This window comes from Pleurodeles waltl, chromosome 9, assembly GCF_031143425.1.
Source record: "Pleurodeles waltl isolate 20211129_DDA chromosome 9, aPleWal1.hap1.20221129, whole genome shotgun sequence".
Taxonomy (NCBI): Eukaryota; Metazoa; Chordata; class Amphibia; order Caudata; family Salamandridae; genus Pleurodeles; species Pleurodeles waltl.
The window spans coordinates 38,670,966-38,692,277 of record NC_090448.1 but is presented as its reverse complement, the minus strand read 5'-3'; the positions used below and the strand labels follow the sequence as shown (position 1 = coordinate 38,692,277).

Below are 21,312 nucleotides of genomic sequence, written 5' to 3'. Positions count from 1 at the left end.
ACAGAGGTGTCCTGCGGGCCCAATAGTTATACCTGGTGACAGCCTTGGAAGTGAAGGGATTCCCCATACTACCCCCACATCTGGTTTCGGAAACGTCTTTGCTTCCTCTGTCAAGGCTCCATGAAGTCTGGGGTGAAGAAAGACGAGTGTCAGGTTCTTTTGTGTGTGCTGTAGGCAAGCCCTTTGGAATGTAAGTGAGGCAGCAAACAGCTACACCCTCAACCATTCTGGCAGTAGGAACCATCCTGCCAACATCTAGTTCCCTATTGTCTCACTGTCTAGGAGGAATAAACAGAGCCCCACAGCAGAGCCATTGGTAGTCATGCTAACCAGGATACTTGCAGCAGTCACAAAATGATTAGGACAGGAAAATGCCAACTTTCTAAAAGTGGCACTTTCAGAATTATGACTTAAAAAAATGCAACTTTCCCCTTAAAGAGGATTTTAAATTACAATTCATTTGAAGCCAAACATGATACCCCTATCAGCTCTCAATCAAATATTAGCACATATTAAATGCAATAAGGTAACCCAATGTTATCTCTTGGGAGAGATAGGGCTTACAATAGTATAAAACAAATTTAGGAGTTTTTCACTACCAGGACATGTAAAACTTTAGAACACGCGTCCTACTTTTTAATTACAATAAACTCAGCCCTATGGGGATCGAAGGCCTACCTTAGGGATGAATTATAAGTATTAAAAAGTTAGGTTTAGGCCTGAAAAAAGGTTTATTTTGCCAGGTTGAAATGGCAGTTTAAACCTGCATTACATGCTGCAAAGGCAGGCCTGGGGCATGTTTTAAAGGGATAAGTTAGTGGGTGGCACAGAGAGGGCTACAGACCTACCAGTGGCGTTTAATTTACAGATTCTGGGTACACGTAGTACCATATGCAAGGAACTTACAAGTAAATGAAATGTGCCAATCAGGGGAAGGCCAACTTTACCATGTTTAAGGGAGAGAGCACCAGTACTTTAGTGCTTTTTATCAATACTGGGGCAAGACCACACCAAAGATATCAGGTCCTACAATGAGTCTACCAGTTGCCTATCAAAAGGTACAGGCATGTGATAGGAGCATTTCTCTAATACATGCCCTCTGCACCAATGTTTTCATGAAGTTTTCGCACCACCAGCTACATTCATCACTACATAGAACTTCACCCACCTACATTTTTCCAACAGGCAGCAAAAAAAAATTAAGCTTACAGGAAACATTTTCAGGACAGGGGCCTTTCCTTTGATGTTTCAAGAAGTTGTTTACTAGTCAAGGAATTGACAAAATCCATCCCTGCCTACTAAAAATCATGCCGTGGATCCAATGCTCAGAAGCATTGGCAAAGCCAATGTGTATCACCTATGTGAGGGCCATAGGCCTTGCCAATGTCTTTCAGCCATAATATACAGCACTGTGGCTGAAGTTCAGCATGGCTAAAAGCTAGTGTCATGGTGTAGAGGAGAGTGGCATAGAGGACAGTGGAGTAGAGTGGTTTAGGATGGAGTGGCATAGAATGAGGAAGAGTGGAATGGCAGAGTGGTGAAGGGTGGAGTGGTGAAGAGTGGAGTGGGGAAGAGTGGCACAGAGTAGAGCGACATAGAGTGGAGTTGTGTAAAGGGGCATTGAGTAGAGTGGATTTGCGTATAGTAGAGTGATGTAGAGTGGAATGCTGTAGAGTGGAGTGGAGTGGCATAGAGTGCAGTAGCATGGAGTAGTCTGACATAAAGTGGCATAGAGTAGAGTGGTGTGGAGCAGAGTAGAGTGGAGTGGTGTAGAGTAGAGTGGAGTGGTGTGAGGGAAGTGGCATAGAGTAGAGAGGCATAGAATAGAGTGGTGTAGAGTCAGAGTGGCGTAGAGTATAGAGGCATAGAGTAAAGTGGTGCAGAATAGAGTGGGATAGACTGGAAATGGATAGAGTGACACAGAGTAGAGTGCAGTAGTGTAGAGTGGAGTGGAGTGGAGTAGAGTTGTAGAGTGGTATAGAGTAGCATAGAGTGGGATGGAGTACAGTGGCATAGTATTACATAGAGTGTAAAGGAGTGGCTTAGTGTAGAGTGGTATACAGAGAAGTGGTATAAAGTGAAATGGCCTAGAAAAGAGTGGCATACAGTAGAGTGGAGTGGCATTGTGTGGAGTGTAATAGTGTGGATTGGTGTAGAGTGCAGTGGCATTGAATGCAGTGGCATAGATTAGATTAGTATAGAGTGTAATGGAGTGGATTGGAGTGGTGTAGAGTGCAGTGGTGTAGAATACAGTGCCATAGAGTAGAGTGGCATAGATCAGATTAGTATAGAGTGTAATGGAGTAGATTGAAGTAGAGTGGAGTAGAGTGGAGTGGTGTAGAGTACAGTCACGTAGAATTGAGTCGCATTGAGTGGAGGAGCATGGAGTGACCAAGAGCGGATTAGCATAGAGTGATGTAGAGTATAGTGGAGTGGAGTGGAGTATCGTAGAGTGGAATGGCACAGAGTAGCACAGTTGTGGGCATAACTAAAGAAACATTTCAATAGAGATAGCAGCGAAGGTGAAAGCACATAAGAAGCCGTAGTGTTGAATGTAGGAAAGCACACTATGCATTCAGGAATAACACTGAAATGAAATGCTTATTAAAAAATAGTGTCTTGGAAAAAAGGTGAGGAAGAACACATAGTAGATCCATGCTCCAGGGAGGAGCTAAGAAAGGAAAGAAAGGGAGATAAGCAATCGAAAGATTTCAAATGAGCGTGACAACGAAAACAATTAATGGTATTCTCTGGGAGTGTTGTAAGGTCAGTGAAGTGTAAACACTATGGCCCTCATTACAACCCTGGCGGTCAGTGTTAAAGCGGCGTTAATACCGCCAACAGGCTGGTGGTAAAAAAAATGGGATTTTGACCTTGGAGCTAAGCGCCATCAAAGACCACCACTTTAACACACCAACCACCGGGGTGGTAACGGCTGCTGAGCTGGAGACCTCAGTCTCCAGCCCGGCGGCCATCACAATCCCACCCTCTGGATTACGACCCGGCCTACCGCCAAGGTTTTCGTGCCAAACTTACTGCCACGAAAACCATGGCGGTAGGCACTATCAGTGTCAGTGAATCCCTTCCCTGGCACTGATAAGGGTCTCCCCCGCCCCCCTCCCTCGCACATACACACACCTGCACGTGCACCCATATACACACATGCACACATGCATACCCACCACCACCCACTCATGCACACATACATACCCCCACATCGCAACACACACCAACATACCTTGTTGCACACATGCATTCACAACATACACTCACATTCAGTCATTCACACATGCATTCAACGCGGCTCACACCTGCATGCACCCATTGCAAAACATACACACGCCCCCCTACATACACACAACACCCCCCACCCCGTCTCCTGTCATAGAACCCGACTTACCTGCTTGCAGGGGGTCCTCTGACTGGAGACGGTCTGCGGCGCTGCTGTCAGCAGCAGCGTCTGCCAGCAAAACACCGCCAGGCCGTATCCTTGCTCATGATACGGTCGGCTGTGTTTTGCTGGCGTGGCGGTGCTGCTGTCAGCAACGCCGCCTTACCACCGCCCGCCGCCATGACCATCAGCGGTATTCCGCCAGCATTCTGGTGGAATACCGTCGGCGGTCATAATACGCGTAGACGGCTGGTAGCCATGACGGCGGTATGTTGGCGGCCGTCGCCGTGGCGGTAGGTGGCAGTTAACGCCAAAGTTATAATGAGGGCCTATGTCTCACAGCGCAGGCACTAGGTAGGAGAAGCCTAAAAACATGGGACAGTGTTTTTTTTTCTTTTACATTGCTAGAGGCATGGTAGAAACCCAGTGAACCACACTGCTTTATGCGGACCTATGCATTATGCAGCAAGCACCACATATTATTGCAACATTGTCAATGCATGCCACAGTGCCTTGTGCTGTAAGCATTGGGTTGAGATCTATCTTTTTATCATTCTTCAGGAGCTGTTTTGTGGAACAATGGTGCAGTGTCTCAGTGTATGAGATTCAATGGGTTTTAGCAGTGGGTACCACGCAGCAACATCCTCAGACACTGTAGCAGATAGAAAAGGGTGGGGCCTTCCACCCTCAAGCAGGCTATGATTTTGCCTTACTGACACAAGCTAAATCAGATGACACCAATATTTTTTAACTTTAGGACAAATATATGATTCAACATATTTCAAAATTACCAGTGTCAATACTGCAAGCTACACGTATTTCTGCAAAAATATGCTGTCCAGGTACCAGTCAATGCCCCATCCTCATAGCGGCACTGAGACAGCAGTGATTGTTGTTCCCCCTAACGCCTGTGACTTTTGGTTGTTGTTCCCAGGTTCATCTTTGTGTTGATGGTACCTAGATCCCGCTCATAGCCAGTTGGTATCCACAGACTGCACTATCAGTGAATGAGTGCTTGGGAGAGATGCAGGATAACTGGCTTTGCCTGAATGACAATCCAACTGCTGTCATGCTCCTTGGCAGTGGCAGGTTATATTCACTCTCTGTGTTTGGCCTGACCCTGTAGGCTCGAGATGGAAACTCAGATAAATGCATTAGTAGCAAACACCCATGTACACCTCTACTCCCTCTCTAAGGGCAGAAGTACAAAGCCCTTTACCTATAGCAAGCACTGCGGTTCTCAAAGTCACACGGTTTATGACTGCAAAATGTTTTTTAGGGATGTATTGTCGCCATTTTGCAAACCAGAAAACCCTTACTGAGCCACAAAAGAGGTTTAATCACAATTGCAGTAACACAGCATTGATTAGTTACCATCCCTTGAGTTGGGTAGTAACTGGTTCACATAGGGGAAGGTTCCCCTTTGTGAACAGTGTCAGGTGAACTCGGGGGAGCAAGCAGTGGTCAACAGGACCACTATCTGCGTACCCCAAAATGTTCTCATATAGGAAACATACTTTTTAAATGCAGCAGTGGTTAAGGAACACAGGGTGCTTTAGAAAAGGTTTCACATTTGCGAATGCCATCACTGGGATGATGGTTTTCTATTCGTTGCAGGACACGATCACTGTATTTGTAGCTGATGACAGGGAGTCATAAATTGTGACCTGCCCAATTATTACTCATTAGCAGGGGCAGATCCTCCATAAGGGTGGAGGAGCTTGCCCCACACGCCAGCAGTGGCCAGGCTGCAGAGAGCCTGCACAGGCTCCCAGTCAACCTGGGAGCGCCCTGGCTAGGCGCTCCGAGACAATCCTGATGCTGCTTTGAGCAGTGTCAGTATTGGCCGCAGGCTGGGAGCCGGTGCCTGCAGTCGATGAGGGACAGAGGAGCGGCACGCGGCAGAGGAGGTAAAGGTTTGTTTTTTTTAAATTATTTTTTATTTAATTTAATTCTTCCCCCTCCCCGCGCGCGTGCCGTCCCACCCCTTCTGTTTAGCGTGAGCTGCGACTGCTCATTAGTCAGCTTGTTTTGTGACCACCCTGCAAATATACAATTATGATGTGACTCATTAGTACATAAATTACATTCTAAATGGCATTCCCAGTCTGAAACCAATTGATGTGTGCAGTGCACCTCCCTGGCTTGCCATTAGAAACACATCGAACAATAAGATGTGATGAATCCGAACAATAGGAAGCTGCTCACTTTCCTCCATAGTACTGATCTAACTGAGTTTTCAGAGACATTTCAAGTGATTTAAAACAAATCTATGTGGGTAATTTACAGTTTATATTTTATATTGACCTGGCATGAAGTCAGCAAGCATGAGGGTTGACTACTTGTACCCCGGAGCAAGGACCCTGATATGGAAAAAGATTATGAACGCTACACAGCATATCCGCCACCTTTACTCCAGTACCACTCTAAAAAAGATGGTAGCAAGACTCTGCAGGGAAAACTAGTGAAAACAGTGAAAACTACACACCAAATCACTTGAGGTAGCCGGTGCATGCATATAGAAATTTGTAAGAAACATTTGTGTCCTTTCAGTTTTCAAAACAAGTCTGCCATTTCGGCTTCCCTGTAAAGATTTGTGACCAAGTATTTTGCTTTTTTTTAAGAGAAAAATCTGTTTTCGAGTTTAATGTACACCTCCTATTGTCAAATTTATAATGCAACATGTTCATTAGTAAATATATATTTCATATCATTTTGCACAGCCTGAACACATTCTTATGGCATGATTTGTTGGATTTTATTGAAAAATCCTGAAATTTAAGGCATATGTTACATCTCCAGATTACATCATTAAACAGCAGTGACCATTAATGTTTTTAGGTCTCGCCTGAGGCAGCGCACGCACTGTCACATGCAAGGCATTTTGCCAGGTTACAGGGGGCTTAGAGTCCACCCTCATTTCCTTGCTTCTCTTTGGTCAGTGTGTGCTGGTTTCATTTGCTCTTTGGGTGCTTGTCCCTCCCTTGAAGCTTATCCCAAGTACTACTTCCTAGCTTCACTCTGTGTCCTTCCACTGCTTGTACGTTTAGAAGTACTTTTGTTTCTTTTAGTTGCCTGTCCCATTGTTGTTGCTGGCCCTGTTTTCTTTCCTTGCCTCGTTGCTTGCCCAGCCACCTCCTGCAATGGTGCTGTTGCCCTGTCCCTCTCAAACGTATCGCATCGTGCTACTTGTACCGTCCCTTCCATCCCCTTCTGCGTTAGGTTGCTTCCACCATCCCTCTCACCACCCCACGTTGTGATGCGTTTTCCATCCATCTGTTGTCTGTGGTTTTGCTTGGCCCCTCCTGTCCTCCTCCTGCTGTCCGTGGTGTTGCTTGCCTTCTTCGGCAGTCACTCATACCACTTCGAGCTGCGTCATAATCCTTTTTTTCCCTAACATTATTATTTTTTATCTTACGTAGCCTGTGGCACCCTGCAGCCTTGTTGCTTGCCATTTAACCTTCCCACTCTGCTCCAAATTGCCTGTCCCTCCCATCCCAGCTCCAAAAAAATATTGGCAAAGCCAAATGACTGCTGCCATGCGAGACTATATGGCTTTGTTGATGTTTTTTAGCCACATTGTACAGTAGTGTGGCTGCTGTGCAGTATGGATGAAAGTAAAAAATAAAACCAGCAGTACCCAGCCAGTGTTGACCCCGTCATAGTACTTTTTAAAAACTTTTTTTCAATGCATTACACAAGCCACGCTCTTGTACAACATGGTTAAAAAAAATAATTGACAAAGCCAATGGATTGCACATCGCCAATACCCATTGGGTTTGCCAACGCCTGTTTCTCTTAGTATTTGCACCTGTGAATGTAGTTTATGTCAGTGCTTTCACAAACGTGGGTGGCTGCAGGGGTCATGCACCTTTGGAACCCTTTTCATATCCTGTGTTTTTTTGTATAATAAATGTGTTAGGGTTTGTTATTTGTAGATACACCTTGAAGCTAAGGTCGTTTTACACTGTTGGTAATTCAAAAGTATGAAACTAAACTACACAAAACTAAACTTTCCTTGCAACTTCATCCCTCTTGGAACCTAGCATTGCAGCGGCATTGGTGTAGATGTATATCACAATGCTTATCATCGTAAGCATGAAGCAGAGATACTTTCATAACCATTGTGAATTTTGCCTCATGCAATTATTTCTCCAGCAGCATAGTGCCACTGGGTGCAGAGCCGGTGTGGTCCACTGCACTGTGTGGCTCCCTGCCCCATGACCAACACTTGTTTCACTGAGCGTGTGCTAGTGGCTCACCAGTGTACGCGCATTCTGCAGCATGCTCAATTATACGATCTCCATAGGATATAATGGGATTGTAATACGGCGGACGAGGTATGCGTCACGTTTGTGATAGAGTATTCCACTCCACCGACATCTAAATCAGGCCCTTAGCCTTTAGATTATATGTAAAGTGGGCTTGAGCTCCACCCAAGAGGAGTAGTTATGTCTCAGCTCATACTATTGGCTGTTTAGAGTATCATTCCATTCTACAGCACTTGCACAATATGCAGCAAAATAGTTCTAATAAAACAGGTGTTCCTTGTAATCAGGCAGGACAAAAGGTGTTCTTCAGCCCCAGCTACCCCTTCCTTTTGTAACCAGCACTGAATTCACTGTAGCTGCATGACTGGTCCTTCACACACATGTTGCCATCCAGTGCAAATACAGCCTTGTTTCCATCTACATGCATTGCAAATCCATCCGCATTATGTAAGGCCAAAGGCCTTGTCCTGTTGTTTATGGACGCAGAGGCTCTGAACCCACGGCTTTGCACAGCATCAGGTGCCATTTCCAGGGTACTTGGTCTAAGGTTCTGACAACCTGGCTCTAGAATAAGTGAGGCAGGCAAATGGTCAAGCCCTGTGCTCAGAACCTGATAGCCTGATTTTATGTTCATGCACAAAAGATGCTCAGCCATTGTTTACATGTTGCCAACCACAGTTAAGCCATGTCACTGAATACATTGGAAAGGTGAAAGAAAGGTCATAGAAAGTTGGGGGTCTCTCTGAAGCCGAAATTTAAACTTCAATATTGTTGTTTTCCTTTATAGTGGACGATTTCTTACCGTAAGATTTAATGGTGATTTTTTAAAACTAAAATCACTGTTTAGATTCACTACTCCCCATAAGCTAGTTTTCAGCCTTTTGTAATAATTGTATGAATGAGTGTGCTACCTGGCAGGTTAAGAATTATCAAGGACTAACCACATCTAGTGTTATTGCACACAAATGTACCCAACATACGACCTCTTAGTAGCACACATCCTTACTGCCTCACACACACACACACACACATACTCACTCACTCTATCTCACACACACACACACCAACTCTATACCTGAAAGATGGCGGTGAGGAATGTGACGGCACACATGACCTTCACCCGGGCGGCGTCCCTCGCAACAGCATCAATGAGCGTCTCATTCCCGGGCACCAAGAACTCCTCGTTGGGCGCCAAGGACTCCGTAACACTTCCAATCATGATGGAGAGGACGGCGAAGGAGCCTAGGGGGTAAAGTTCGAGACTAGCGTATGAGTTACAGGTGAGAGATTATTAAATGATGTGGGAAATGCATAATGTGTAGGTACTAGGTCAGGGTCCATTTTACCCACGCGATACTCCAAAATATGGCGCACCAAGGTTGCTGCAATGTTCTATCTTGTCCTGTCATGTTTATTCATGGTATTTTTATTTGTTTAGCAGTTCTATATAGCACACACAAGGCCCTTGTGCGTCAGATCCCCTTACAGAATGCAACAACAGCACACTGTAAGGGATGAGGACCAAAGGAGACAACGCAACAATTGGAATTCTACATGGGATGTGAGTTTTTGTGTAAAGTGTACATAATGTACAAATGGAAATCCGTATAATATATCAACCATTAAGGTGACTTGTGCTGGTGCAAATATATACACACAGGTAGGTCATTCCCCCACACTCATCACTAATCCCCACATGGACTGTATCAAGCCTACAGGTGGTCGCACGATGAGTCTATGTGACATTATGGAAGGAGGCAGAGATAGAACTAGCGCAAAGCTTATATAGAGAGGGTGTTCTGAAATCTTTCTGGAGTTCAGAGATGCTTATGAGATACCTGCAGGGCAATTCCTAACATTCAATGGCATACGACATGCGGTTGTCACACAATTGGACATGGGGCAATGAACCATCCACATCAGCACAGCTAAACATTATACTATCTTATGGAGGCACGCAGAAAATTACAACTGCCCTACATACTGTCCTACTAACACCAAAAGCTAGACGCGGGGTCAGAGAAATCTGGGCAGCAGATCTCCAGATGGACCTCACAGATAAACAATGGGCGTGTCCCATGCAACAGGTAAAGGAGATCACGCGGGACCCAAGGTTCCTCTACACACAATTTAACTACCTGCACCAGACGTTTAAAGCGTATGTTCCTCGGGAGTCGTCTGATTGTCCCAGATGCAAAATGCCTGACGCGGGATGCTTTCACATGGTGTGGGACTGAGGGCTGGCTTTAGCGCCCGTGACCCTGGTGTTCGTTGGCATCCCCCAATGACCACCTTTGCCAGAAATTCCCTCACTGCCACCATTTAACAACGCCCTCAAGTCTCCACAACTCTCTCTTAGATGATTTTAATTAGTTTCATAGTGCCACTCATACTAGTGTAGCGTGTCAGAGCACTTTACACCACAAACACTTTTCACAGAGGCAAATCAATCATATGTGTGAAAATCAGTCTATAGGAGATGTTACATAAGAGAGAGGACGACAAGGTGTAGGAGTCATGTCATCCATACTAGTAGGGAGTCTAGTGTAAGACTGCTTGATCTGGAGCAGCACAAACTCAGAATTGAATGCACTTTGTGACCTGCATGGTACACATTCTTTGCAGCAGGCATATTAACCCTCTGCGCTACTTTATGATGAGTTAAAACTTCTACTAGACAAAAGTCATCTCTCTCTCACTAGCAGGTCTATTAATCACCAGAGTTATCTTGACATTTTAGTTGTTACCTGAAAATTGCTGGAGGCAAAGAACATATACTTGCAAACACGTCACCCCTACCCAAAGTCAACACCCGGTGCGGTGGCACCGGTCGCACCGCCCTAGAGCCGGCCCGGGTGGGACAGTCTAGAAATACAATGCACCTTGGTGGAAGTCACAGGAATTATTTCTGCCCTGGCAGAGTCCATAGTACTAGGAGCACCCAAATCAAGCCTGTTGGGCCTTTGCCCCAAACCTAAAGGGGAAAATACCTACACAGATTCATTGATCTCGCCTTTGTGCCATTTAAAAGACAAATAGCAGTGTCCCGGGAGTCCTTCACCGCTCCTGACACGTAGCGTTATTATAGGGCTAAATGTATGAACATTTTTTTGTGGCTTGCAATTTGCGATTTTTTGTGAATTGCTAATTGCAAGTCGCAAAACAAAATGTACAACAGTGTCAAGCACACTGTTTGTGATTCCCAAATTGGTCGCAAGGGACCTGCCTCATTAATATTCATGAGGCAGGTCGCAATTTGCGTCCCCATTGGGAATGGCGACAGACACAGGGATGGTGGCCTGCTGGGGTCAGCAGACCATCATGTCTGTGACTGCTTTTTAAATAAAGCAGTATTTTATTTTTTTTAAACGTAGCTCGTTTTCCGCAAAGGAAAACGGGATGCATTTCAAAAAATAAAAATGAAACGTTTCAGTTTCATTTTTTCAGATTAGACAGTGGTCCATGGGACCGCTGCCTGCTCTGAAAAAAATGTTGGCAACCCCATTTAGAAAGGGGAAGGGGTCCCTTCCTGTTTGCAATTTGAAATTGCTGGTATTTACGATTGTTTCGTGACCACATTCACGGTCACAAAACAATCGTACATTGGGCGCCCTAAAAGAAAGTCGCAATCACGATTTTGCAAGTCGGAAACAGGATATTGACTCACAATATGGGGATAGTACATGCAACAAGGCCACTTTGCGTAATTTTCGCATTTTGCAACCACAAAATAGCTTTGTACATCTGACCCTTGATATCTTATTGAAGTTGGCAAAGGCTGAACTGGACGTCATAACCAAGGCCCAAACCCACGGAGGTGAGGGGCCGGAGGTAACGACCTGGGACTTACACATCAGAAACTTGGAAGCAAAAAACGACATAAGTCCGCCCTGAGCTCATCTCAAGGCACCATGGGCCAGATGTAGTAAAGAAGCATTTTGCGAGTTGCAAATAGCGAGTCTTAGCGACTCGCTATTTGCAACTCGCAAAATGTCATGCAGAACGGTGTCTCAGACACCGTCTGCGAGTCGGTATGGGGTCGCAATGACCCACCTCATTAATATTAATGAGGTGGGTCGCAAATTGCGGCCCCATACCGACTATGGGCACTCGCAAACATGGAGGCCTGCTGTAGTCAGCAGACCTCCGTGTTCGTGACTGCTTTCAATAAAGCATTTTTTTTTTTTTAAGTGTAGCCCGTTTTCCTTAAAGGAAAACGAGCTGCACTTAAAAAAAAAACCGAAACCTTTAGTTTCGGTATTTTTTCAGGGCAGGGAGTGGTCCCTTGGACCACTCCCTGCCCTGAAATTTTTTTTTGGGGTCCAGTCACAAACTGGAAGGGGTCCCATGGAGACCCCTTCCAATTTGCGAGTGGGTTACCATCCACTTGAAGTGGATGGTAACTGCGATACCATTTGCGACCGCATATGCGGTCGCAAATGGTATTGCATACCACTAGGAATCGCAAATAGGAAGGGAACACCCCTTCCTATTTGCGATTCTGAAATGCATTTTGCGAGTCGGTCCGACTCGCAGAATGCATTTCTGCATAGGAAAATGCGATTTGCAACTCGCAAACGGCAGTTTTTGCCGTTTGCGAGTTGCAAATCCTTTCCTACATCTGGCCCCATATGTTATTTATTCAAGAACCAACACCTCAGATTTTCTTTTTTTTATTTATGGCTGTAGATGGCAGCATTGGGCCACCTACAAAATGTATATTTTAAATATAATTATTCACACATGTTTTTCTTTCTCTGTTTCTCTGTTTCGTTTTACATGTAACTTTATTTTTATGATCCCCTAATGTATTTTGGGCGTTAAGACTAAGAAGGAGGATCCGGATACAGATCAACTGATGTGCCTGCATGATGTAAAGCCCTTACAAGTTTTACCAAGTGAAGATTATATATATATAGGCAGATTTGAGGTTTGGGGTGATATGGATATGTATATTTTTTTTTTTTACAAAATGTGATTTTTTAAAAATTATATTCAGATTCATCCAGGGAGTCAACTCCAAAGAAAGATAAATTCATTATAAAGGACTTAAGCCAACATAGGTTTCATGATAAAGTGAATTAAGGTGTTGTTTCATCAAAGCCGAAACATTATACATTTCTGGGGTGAAATAACCCATACCTTCTTCAAAATAAAATATGGGAGATCGATTTATACCTCCACTGCTATCATGCCACCTGTGGTGCTGGCATTTTGAGATGCTTAAACGAAAAGTCAATAAATCGGTCCTACTGCTCCCTTGCTGATCTGATAGACAGGGATATTTCTCAGTAGCCCAGTGGTGGCCACTTTACCTCTTTTCAAATGGGTTTTTAGTTTTCCAGGTAAGGCTTTGTTAGCTTTCTGGTAACAGAGGATTATGAAGAGACCATTCATCTACACAGGGGTTGTTTTAAAGTGGCAATTTCTGTTCCTAAAGGACCATCATTTACAAATAGTGTTTTGGACGTTCTCAAACCCTTAGGTGGTCATTCCAACCCTGGCGGTCGGTGTTAAAGCGGCGGCCAAACCGCAAACAGGCTGGCGGGAAAAAAAATGGAATTCCGACCCTGGCGGAAACCGCCAACAGCGACCGCCACATCAACACACCGCCCGCCACGGCGGTACAAACAAACAGCGCGGCGGGCACCGCCAACAGACAGGCGGGAGACAATGTACCGCCCACTGTATCACAACCAACCAATCCGCCACCTTTTCCGGGGCGGTAGCCCCGCCGATAAAAACACGGCGGAAACAGCCATTTCGAAGGGAAAACGCTCACCTCCATACAGCCCACGAGGAATCAGGACAGCATGGAACCCAAACTCCACATACTCCCAGCGATAGTGTTCCTGCTCCTCTACCAGGAGCACGAACGCCGGCACAGAAGACAACGGTGAGTACTGCACCTACGACACAGGGGAGGGGGGAGGGGGAAGGGGAACTTATTACGGGTACACACATACGCGACACACCCACCCTCACCCACCCTCACCCACTACAACACACACATCAATGCATAGCAACACATCAGAGTGACACCCCCCAAACCCCCCGGAAGAATGCAAAGACAAAAGGAAATGATTCTAAACATTGGAATATATTGTATTACTGCCAAAAAAATATATATACACATCAAAAACTCTTATATACATACTGTAAATGTACAAGTCCAAGCATTGTAGCAGGCATTGTTCGTGGACCACTGGGCCCAAATCACATGGGCAAAGCCCACACAGGATACCTGACTCCAACGGAGAGAACACTGCAGGGGCATCAGATAGCAAAACTACAGGCACCTCAGGGGGAAGGGAAGGGGGGGCACCTCAGCCAGATGAGTGCACGACGCCAGATCCACGAGGGGCCTCCATGCCCACTGTTCAATCCTGGGGAGTGCAAAGCCACAGTCTCACAAGTCCAGACAGTGGGTGGGCTGCCCACTGTTACATCCTGGGGAGTGCAAACCAACAGTCTCACAAGTCCAGACAGTGGGTGGGCTGCACACTGCTACATCCTGGGGAGTGCAAAGCCACAGTCTCACAAGTGGATAACAGTCTCCACTGGTTCTGGAGGGGGCCTGGTGCCCAGAGTGCTTCGTGCAGCCCTGCCCGACACAGATGCGGGCCAGCCCCTGCCGCTCATGGACCAGCGGTACTTGAGATGAAGGGCCCAGTGCAGCGGTACTTGAGACGGCGGTGCCCAGTTCAGCGGTGCTTGAGACGGCGGTGCCCAGTGCAGCGGTGCTTGAGACGGCGGTGCCCAGTTCAGCGGTGCTTGAGACGGTGGTGCCCAGTTCAGCGGTGCTTGAGATGAAGGGCCCAGTGCAGCGGTGCTTGAGATGAAGGGCCCAGTTCAGCGGTGCTTGAGATAAAGGGCCCAGTTCAGCGGTGCTTGAGATGAAGGGCCCAGTTCAGCGGTGCTTGAGATGAAGGGCCCAGTGCAGCGGTGCTTGAGATGAAGGGCCCAGTTCAGCGGTGCTTGAGATGAAGGGCCCAGTGCAGCGGTGCTTGAGATGAAGGGCCCAGTGCAGCGGTACTTGAGACGGCGGTGCCCAGTTCAGCGGTGCTTGAGATGAAGGGCCCAGTGCAGCGGTGCTTGAGATGAAGGGCCCAGTTCAGCGGTGCTTGAGATGAAGGGCCCAGTTCAGCGGTGCTTGAGATGAAGGGCCCAGTTCAGCGGTGCTTGAGATGAAGGGCCCAGTGCAGCGGTGCTTGAGATGAAGGGCCCAGTTCAGCGGTTCTTGAGACGGCGGTGCCCTGTTCAGCGGTGCTTGAGATGAAGGGCCCAGTTCAGCGATGCTTGAGATGAAGGGCCCAGTTCAGCGGTGCTTGAGATGAAGGGCCCAGTGCAGCGGTACTTGAGACGGCGGTGCCCAGTTCAGCGGTGCTTGAGACAGTGGGGCCCAGTGCAGCGGTGCTTGAGACGGCGGTGCCCAGTTCAGCGGTGCTTAAGATGAAGGGCCCAGTGCAGCGGTGCTTGAGATGAAGGGCCCAGTGCAGCGGTGCTTGAGATGAAGGGCCCAGTTCAGCGGTGCTTGAGCTGAAGGGCCCAGTTCAGCGGTGCTTGAGATGAAGGGCCCAGTTCAGTGGTGCTTGAGATGAAGGGCCCAGTGCAGCGGTACTTGAGACGGCGGTGCCCAGTTCAGCGGTGCTTGAGATGAAGGGCCCAGTGCAGCGGTACTTGAGACGGCGGTGCCCAGTTCAGTGGTGCTTGAGATGAAGGTCCCAGTTCAGCGGATCCGGCCATGGCGGGGAGGTCATTTGCCACCTGTCCTGTGGCTGGCGGGGCCCTCCTGCCCATCTGTCCTACGGCTGGCAGGGCCCTCCTGGGCAGCTGTGCCGGGCCTGTTGGTGGCCTCCTGCCCACCTGGGATGGGGCTGGCGGGGCCCTCCTGGCCAGCTGGGCTGATGGCGGTGTTGTCGGGCGTGCTGCCCTTCCCAGCCTTCCCTGATCGCCTGTGGCCCTTCCCCACCTTGGGCGGTGTGCCAGCTGTCTCCACACTTCCTGCCGGAGCCATGGTAGGGGTTTTAGTCCCTGGTGTTTTCACCCTCTCGCGCCGGCCACTGCCTATCTTGGGATGTTTCTCCGGGGGTGGGCTGCCCGTGCCTTGGCTTCGTACCGAACTGGCTGCCCTGGAGGGTGGGGCACTCCACAGTCCATGGCAGACTGTGATGACACGGGCCGGTTTTGTCGTGGCTGAGGTGCTGACTGTAGTCCTATGACATGGACGGGTGGGGGAGTTGGGGGAAAGAGGTTGAGTTTGGACAGGAAAAGCTTTTTAGGAGCAGTGGGACGGGTAGGTGTAGTGGGTATGGGAGTGGAGGAAGAGGTTGTGGTTGTAGGAGTGTAAGTTTGGTGTCTTTGGGTGCAGGTGCTTGGGCTGGAGGCTGTCGTGAGGTGGATGGCTGTTGGGTGGGTGGCTGCCTGCGTTTGTGTATCTTGGAAGAGGGAGTCACAGACACACTGGGAGAGGACACAGGGGACGTGTAAATGGCAGTGGGGGTGGTGACTGCACGTGTGCGGGGTGTTTTGGTGTGTGTGCTGCTGAGGGACGTAGTGGCTGAAGATGTTGTGCATGCAGGTGTGAGTGGAGATGTGACAGGGAGGGAGGAGGGAGACGAGGAGGAGGGGGACACAGTGGAGGCAGTGGATGTTGGTATGTCTGTATGTGGATGTTGCTTGGGTGAATGCCTGTGTGATGTGTGGTGCTTATGTTTGCCTGAGCTTCCCTTGGGTGTTGAGGTGTGTGCAGGCTGGTCTGATCGTGTGTCTGGGATAGGCAGAGGTACAGGTGATAGGGTATGGGTGGAGGAAGTTGGAGGGGGGAGGCTAGAGACAGGGACAATGGCTGCCATCAGTGCTGAGGCCAGTCTGGAACGATCGCTGAAGGGCAGCCTGACCAGAATGAATGCCCTCCAGGTATGCATTACTCTGGTGCACCTCCCTTTCTACACCCTGGATGGCATTCAAAATGGTAGACTGCCCAACAGCGAGCGTCCTCAGGAGGTCAATGACCTCCTCACTGAGGGCAGCAGGGGTGACTGGGGCAGGGCCTGAGGTGCCTGGGGCGAAGGAGATGCCCACCTTCCTGGGTGAGAGGGCACGGGGCAAACGCTGAGGGGCTGCTGGGAGGGCGGTGCTGGTGCGGTGGGTGTTGCCGCCACCACAAGGGAGCTCCATTCAGAGGACGAGTCGGTGTCACTGATGTCTGCCCGAGTCCCCGCTGTGGAGCTCCCCTCGCCCTCTGTCCCACTGGTGAATTCGGAGTCCGTTGCATTGCTATTCAATCCGTGGGACATGGCCTAGAAGCCTATGGACGACATCTGCACACATAGATGACACAGGGCCATGAATAGCTGTACTAGGCACCCTACAGAGGTGGGGTGCGGGGGCACAGGGCCATGCCTTACGGAGGGGCCTAGCCTACAGAAATCGCCCTGGCCTAGGGATACCCACAGCCCTCCTCCCCCACCCAGACACCTCCACTGCGCGCAAAGTCAACAGAATGAGAGTGTACTCACCCCCTTGTGTCTGCTGTGATGTCCTCACGCGCCCATCCAAATCGGGGTAGGCCACCGCCAGGATCCGGGACATCAGGGGGGTCAAAGTCCGACTGGCACCCCTCCCACGTTGCGAGGCCATCCCCAGCTGAGCCTCCGCCGTCTTCCTGCTCCAGCGGCGGATGTCCTCTCATCTCTTCCGGCAGTGGGTGCCCCGTCTGTGGTGGACCCCCAGGGTCCGGACGTCCTTGGCGATGGCACGCCAAATATCGATCTTCTGGTGGGCGCTGACCTATGTGAAATGTACAGGGGGAGAAAAATAGTCATTACCTTCTGCATATTCAATGTGAGTGGCCCCCCATCCCTACCCTTGCCATGTGGCACATGCTCTCACCGTCGTTTGATGCATGCCTCAATCGCTCCCCTCCCCACCATCTTTCATCCACCCCACTCAACACAGGCATTGCCCATAAAGCATGCTCCCTCAGTACTAACCTGTTGGTCTGGAGGACCGTAGAGTAGCGCGTACTAGGGGAGGACCCCATCCACAAGTTTCTCCAACTCCTGAGCTGTGAAGGCAGGGGCCCTTTCCCCAGTCGCATGAGCCATTGTCTCTTCCAGACCGAGGTCACAGCAGCACTTGCAGTGTAGGTCCTCTCCTGTCGAAGATCAGGTATCGAGTGATTAAGCAGATAGAAAATGGCGGTCATGCCCACGGCGGTGCGTACTGCGGCGGTGCGTACCGCGACCGCCGGCGCACATCGTCATTGGCTCATGAGACCCATAGGGTTCAATGTTAACCAATGCTGCTTTGCGCCGCGGTCTTCCACCGACTACCGCCACGGTGTGCCACGCCAGCGCATTTACCTCACATCCATTGTCGCACTTCACAGGTCAGGCAGCCGCCATTTCAGGGGCCCACATGGCTTACTTTTTACTGCGTCACACATACCTAGGCCTTGCATCAACACTCATACAAAGCATTCAATGGAGTGAGAATCGTGTTATGTGCAAGCTGTGGTTACGTACCTGTGGGTTGATTGACTCTGTGCTCGCTGTTGTCCTTCATAGGCACCGTCCGCTGGGACATGCGAGGAGATGGAGGAATCTTCCCGTGTACAGACCGCTGGTAGACCTGTCGACAATGGAGGAAACACATGTCATACTGACATACAGGCTTGACCGAGCCACTATTCATGAACTGTGTGCCCAGCTGGAGCCAGACCTGATGTCACCAATCAGCCAACCCACAGGGATCCCCCCTCTAGTGCAGGTGCTGTCAGTGCTCCATTTCCTTGCAAGTGGGTCATTTCAAACAACAGTGGCCATAGCATCAGGGATGTCCCAGCCTATGTTTTCCAAGGTGTTGTCCAGAGTGTTGTCTGCCCTGCTGAAACACATGCGCAGCTACATCGTTTTCCCTGAGGTGGGGGATTTGCCTACAGTGAAGGGTGATTTTTATGCCCTTGGACACATCCCCAACATCATAGGTGCCATTGATGGGACCCATGTGGCTTTGGTTCCCCCCCACAGGAGTGAACAGGTGTACAGAAACAGGAAGAGTTATTATTCGATGAATGTGCAGATAGTATGTTTGGCAGACCAGTACATCTCCCATGTTAATGCCAAGTTCCCTGGCTCAGTGCATGACGCGTACATCATGCGGAATAGCAGCATCCCTTACGTGATGGGTCAACTCCAGAGGCAACGTCTGTGGCTAATTGGTGACTCTGGTTACCCCAACCTGTCATGGCTACTGACCCCAGTGAGGAATCCCAGGACAAAGGCAGAGGAACGCTACAATGAGGCCCATGGGAGAACTAGGAGGGTGATCGAGCGGACCTTCGGGCTCCTGAAGGCCAGGTTCAGGTGCCTCCATATGACATGTGGATCCCTATTCTACTCACCAAAGAAGGTGTGTCAGATCATCGTGGCCTGCTGTATGCTTCACAACCTGGCTTTGCGACGACAGGTGCCTTTTCTGCAGGAGGATGGTCCAGATGGTGGTGTTGTAGCAGCTGTGGAGCCTGTGGAGAGTGAAGACGAGGAAGCCGAAGAAGACGACATAGACAACAGGAACACAGTAATACAGCAGTATTTCCAATGACACACAGGTAAGAATACACACCGGCATATTACATATACTTAAACACTACTACCTCTCTACTGTCTGTCCTTTTCCCCCAGTGTATGGTAACTGAGTTGTGACTTTCCCTTCCGATTTCAGAGATGTGGGCCCCACTGCGTGACATCTGCTTTGTTTCCCCATGAACTACAGCTGTGTGACATTGGTATGTTGGCATCACAATGTAAATAAGCATTTTGGCATGTTAATGTCTAATACATTTGTTCAAAATCACAGCCAGACTCCTGATTGTTTTGTGCAATAACTGTGTTTATTACAGTGCTCTATATTGGTGGGTGGTTGCAAATCGGTGAGGGGTGATGGTCGAGGATTGTCCATGGCAGAGTCCAGACTATTTGTATCACAGGTGCATTGTCCAAATGTCTGTGGAAAGTGGAGCAGGGGCAGTTTAAGGATGGACAGGGTGACAATGTGGGACAGTGGGATGACAATCAGGGAGGTATCCTTTCCTGGCGGGGGTCTTGGCATCTTACTCTGGCCCTCATTCGGACCTTTGCGGGCGGCGGAGGCCGCCCGCCAAAGTCCCGCCGTCAGGTTACCGTTCCGCGGTCGAAAGACCGCGGCGGTAATTCTGACTTTCCCGCTGGGCTGGCGGGCGGCCGCCTTCAGGCCGCCCGCCAGCCCAGCGGGAAAGAGGCTTCCACGATGAAGCCGGCTCGGAATCGAGCAGGCGGAGTGGAAGCTGTGCGACGGGTGCAGTTGCACCCGTCGCGTATTTCACTGTCTGCGCAGCAGACAGTGAAATACATTTAGGGGCCCTCTTACGGGGGCCCCTGCAGTGCCCATGCCAGTGGCATGGGCACTGCAGGGGCCCCGCGACCCCCCCTACCGCCATCCGGTTCCCAGCGGGAGAACCGCCGGGAACTGGATGGCGGTAGGGGGGGTCGGAATCCCCTCGGCGGCGCAGCTAGCTGCGCCGCCTTGGAGGATTCCAATGGGCGGCGGTACACTGGCGGGAGCCCGCCAGTGTTGCCGGTCCGACCGCGGCTTTACCGCCGCGGTCGGAATGCCCATTGGACCACCGCCGGCCTGTCGGCGGTGCTCCCGCGGTCCTCCAACCTGGCGGTCATGGACCGCCAGGGTTGGAATGACCACCTCTGTCTTCTTCCTGGATCTCAGGGCCCGCTTGCGGGGTGGTTCTGCTTCTGCAGGGGGTGGGGTGCTGGTGGCCTGTTGGTCCTGTGGCGGGGCCTCCTGTCCACTAGCGCCGGCAGAGGTGGTAGGCAGTTCTTGGTCCATGCTAGTGTCAGGGGCCCTTTGTGGTGCCACAGTGTCCCGCAATGTGGTGACTACCAGATTCAGAGCCCCTACAATGGTGCCCAGGGCGGAACTGATGGTTCGTAGTTCCTCCCTGAACCCCAAATACTGTTCCTCCTGCAGGAGCTGGATCTCCTGAAACCTGGCCAGTACTGTCGCCATCGTCTCCTGGGAATGATGGTAGGCTCCCATGATGGAGGAGAGGGCCTCGTGGAGAGTGGGTTCCCTGGGCCTGTCCCCCCCCTGTCGCACAGCAGCCCTCCCAGTTCCCCTGTTTCCCTGGGCCTCTGTCCCCTGGACCGTGTGCCCACTACCACTGCCCCCAGGTCCCTGTTGTTGTTGGGGTGGTGGGTTAACCTGGGTGCCCTGTAGTGGTGGACACACCGCTGATTGACGTGTCCTGGGGACAGAGGTATGGGCCCGCTGGGTGGGTGCTGTGCTGGTGTTCCCAGAGGGGGGAAGGTCTGCTGTGACCTGTGGCTGTCTGAGGGGAACCGACTGTCCTGAGGTCCCCGATGGGCCGGGCTGGTCATCTAGATCCAGGTCGACAGAGGTGCTGTCATCACTGTGGGCCTCTTCTGGGGGTGGAGTGGACATTTGTGGACCCTCCTGCGTGGTGACGTGGCGTTCGGGTCCTGCAGGGGTATAAAGGGATGGTTATTGCATCTTTGTGTGCCATAGCGTGCAATGGGTGGGTGCCCGTGTACCCCAGTGCTTGCATTCCTGTGTGGGGGCTTTTGTGACGGT

General features: G+C 49.8%; 1 protein-coding gene across 1 annotated transcript in view; it reads right to left on the bottom strand.

The window, feature by feature from the left end:
- Positions 1 to 21,312, bottom strand: part of LOC138259571 (solute carrier family 26 member 6-like) — a 133,997-nt gene that overhangs the window by 99,502 nt on the left and 13,183 nt on the right. Inside the window, exon 4 of the mRNA XM_069207403.1 lies at positions 8,738 to 8,904. Coding sequence (XP_069063504.1) covers positions 8,738 to 8,904 — 167 coding nt within the window. The remainder of the gene's footprint in view (positions 1 to 8,737; positions 8,905 to 21,312) is intronic.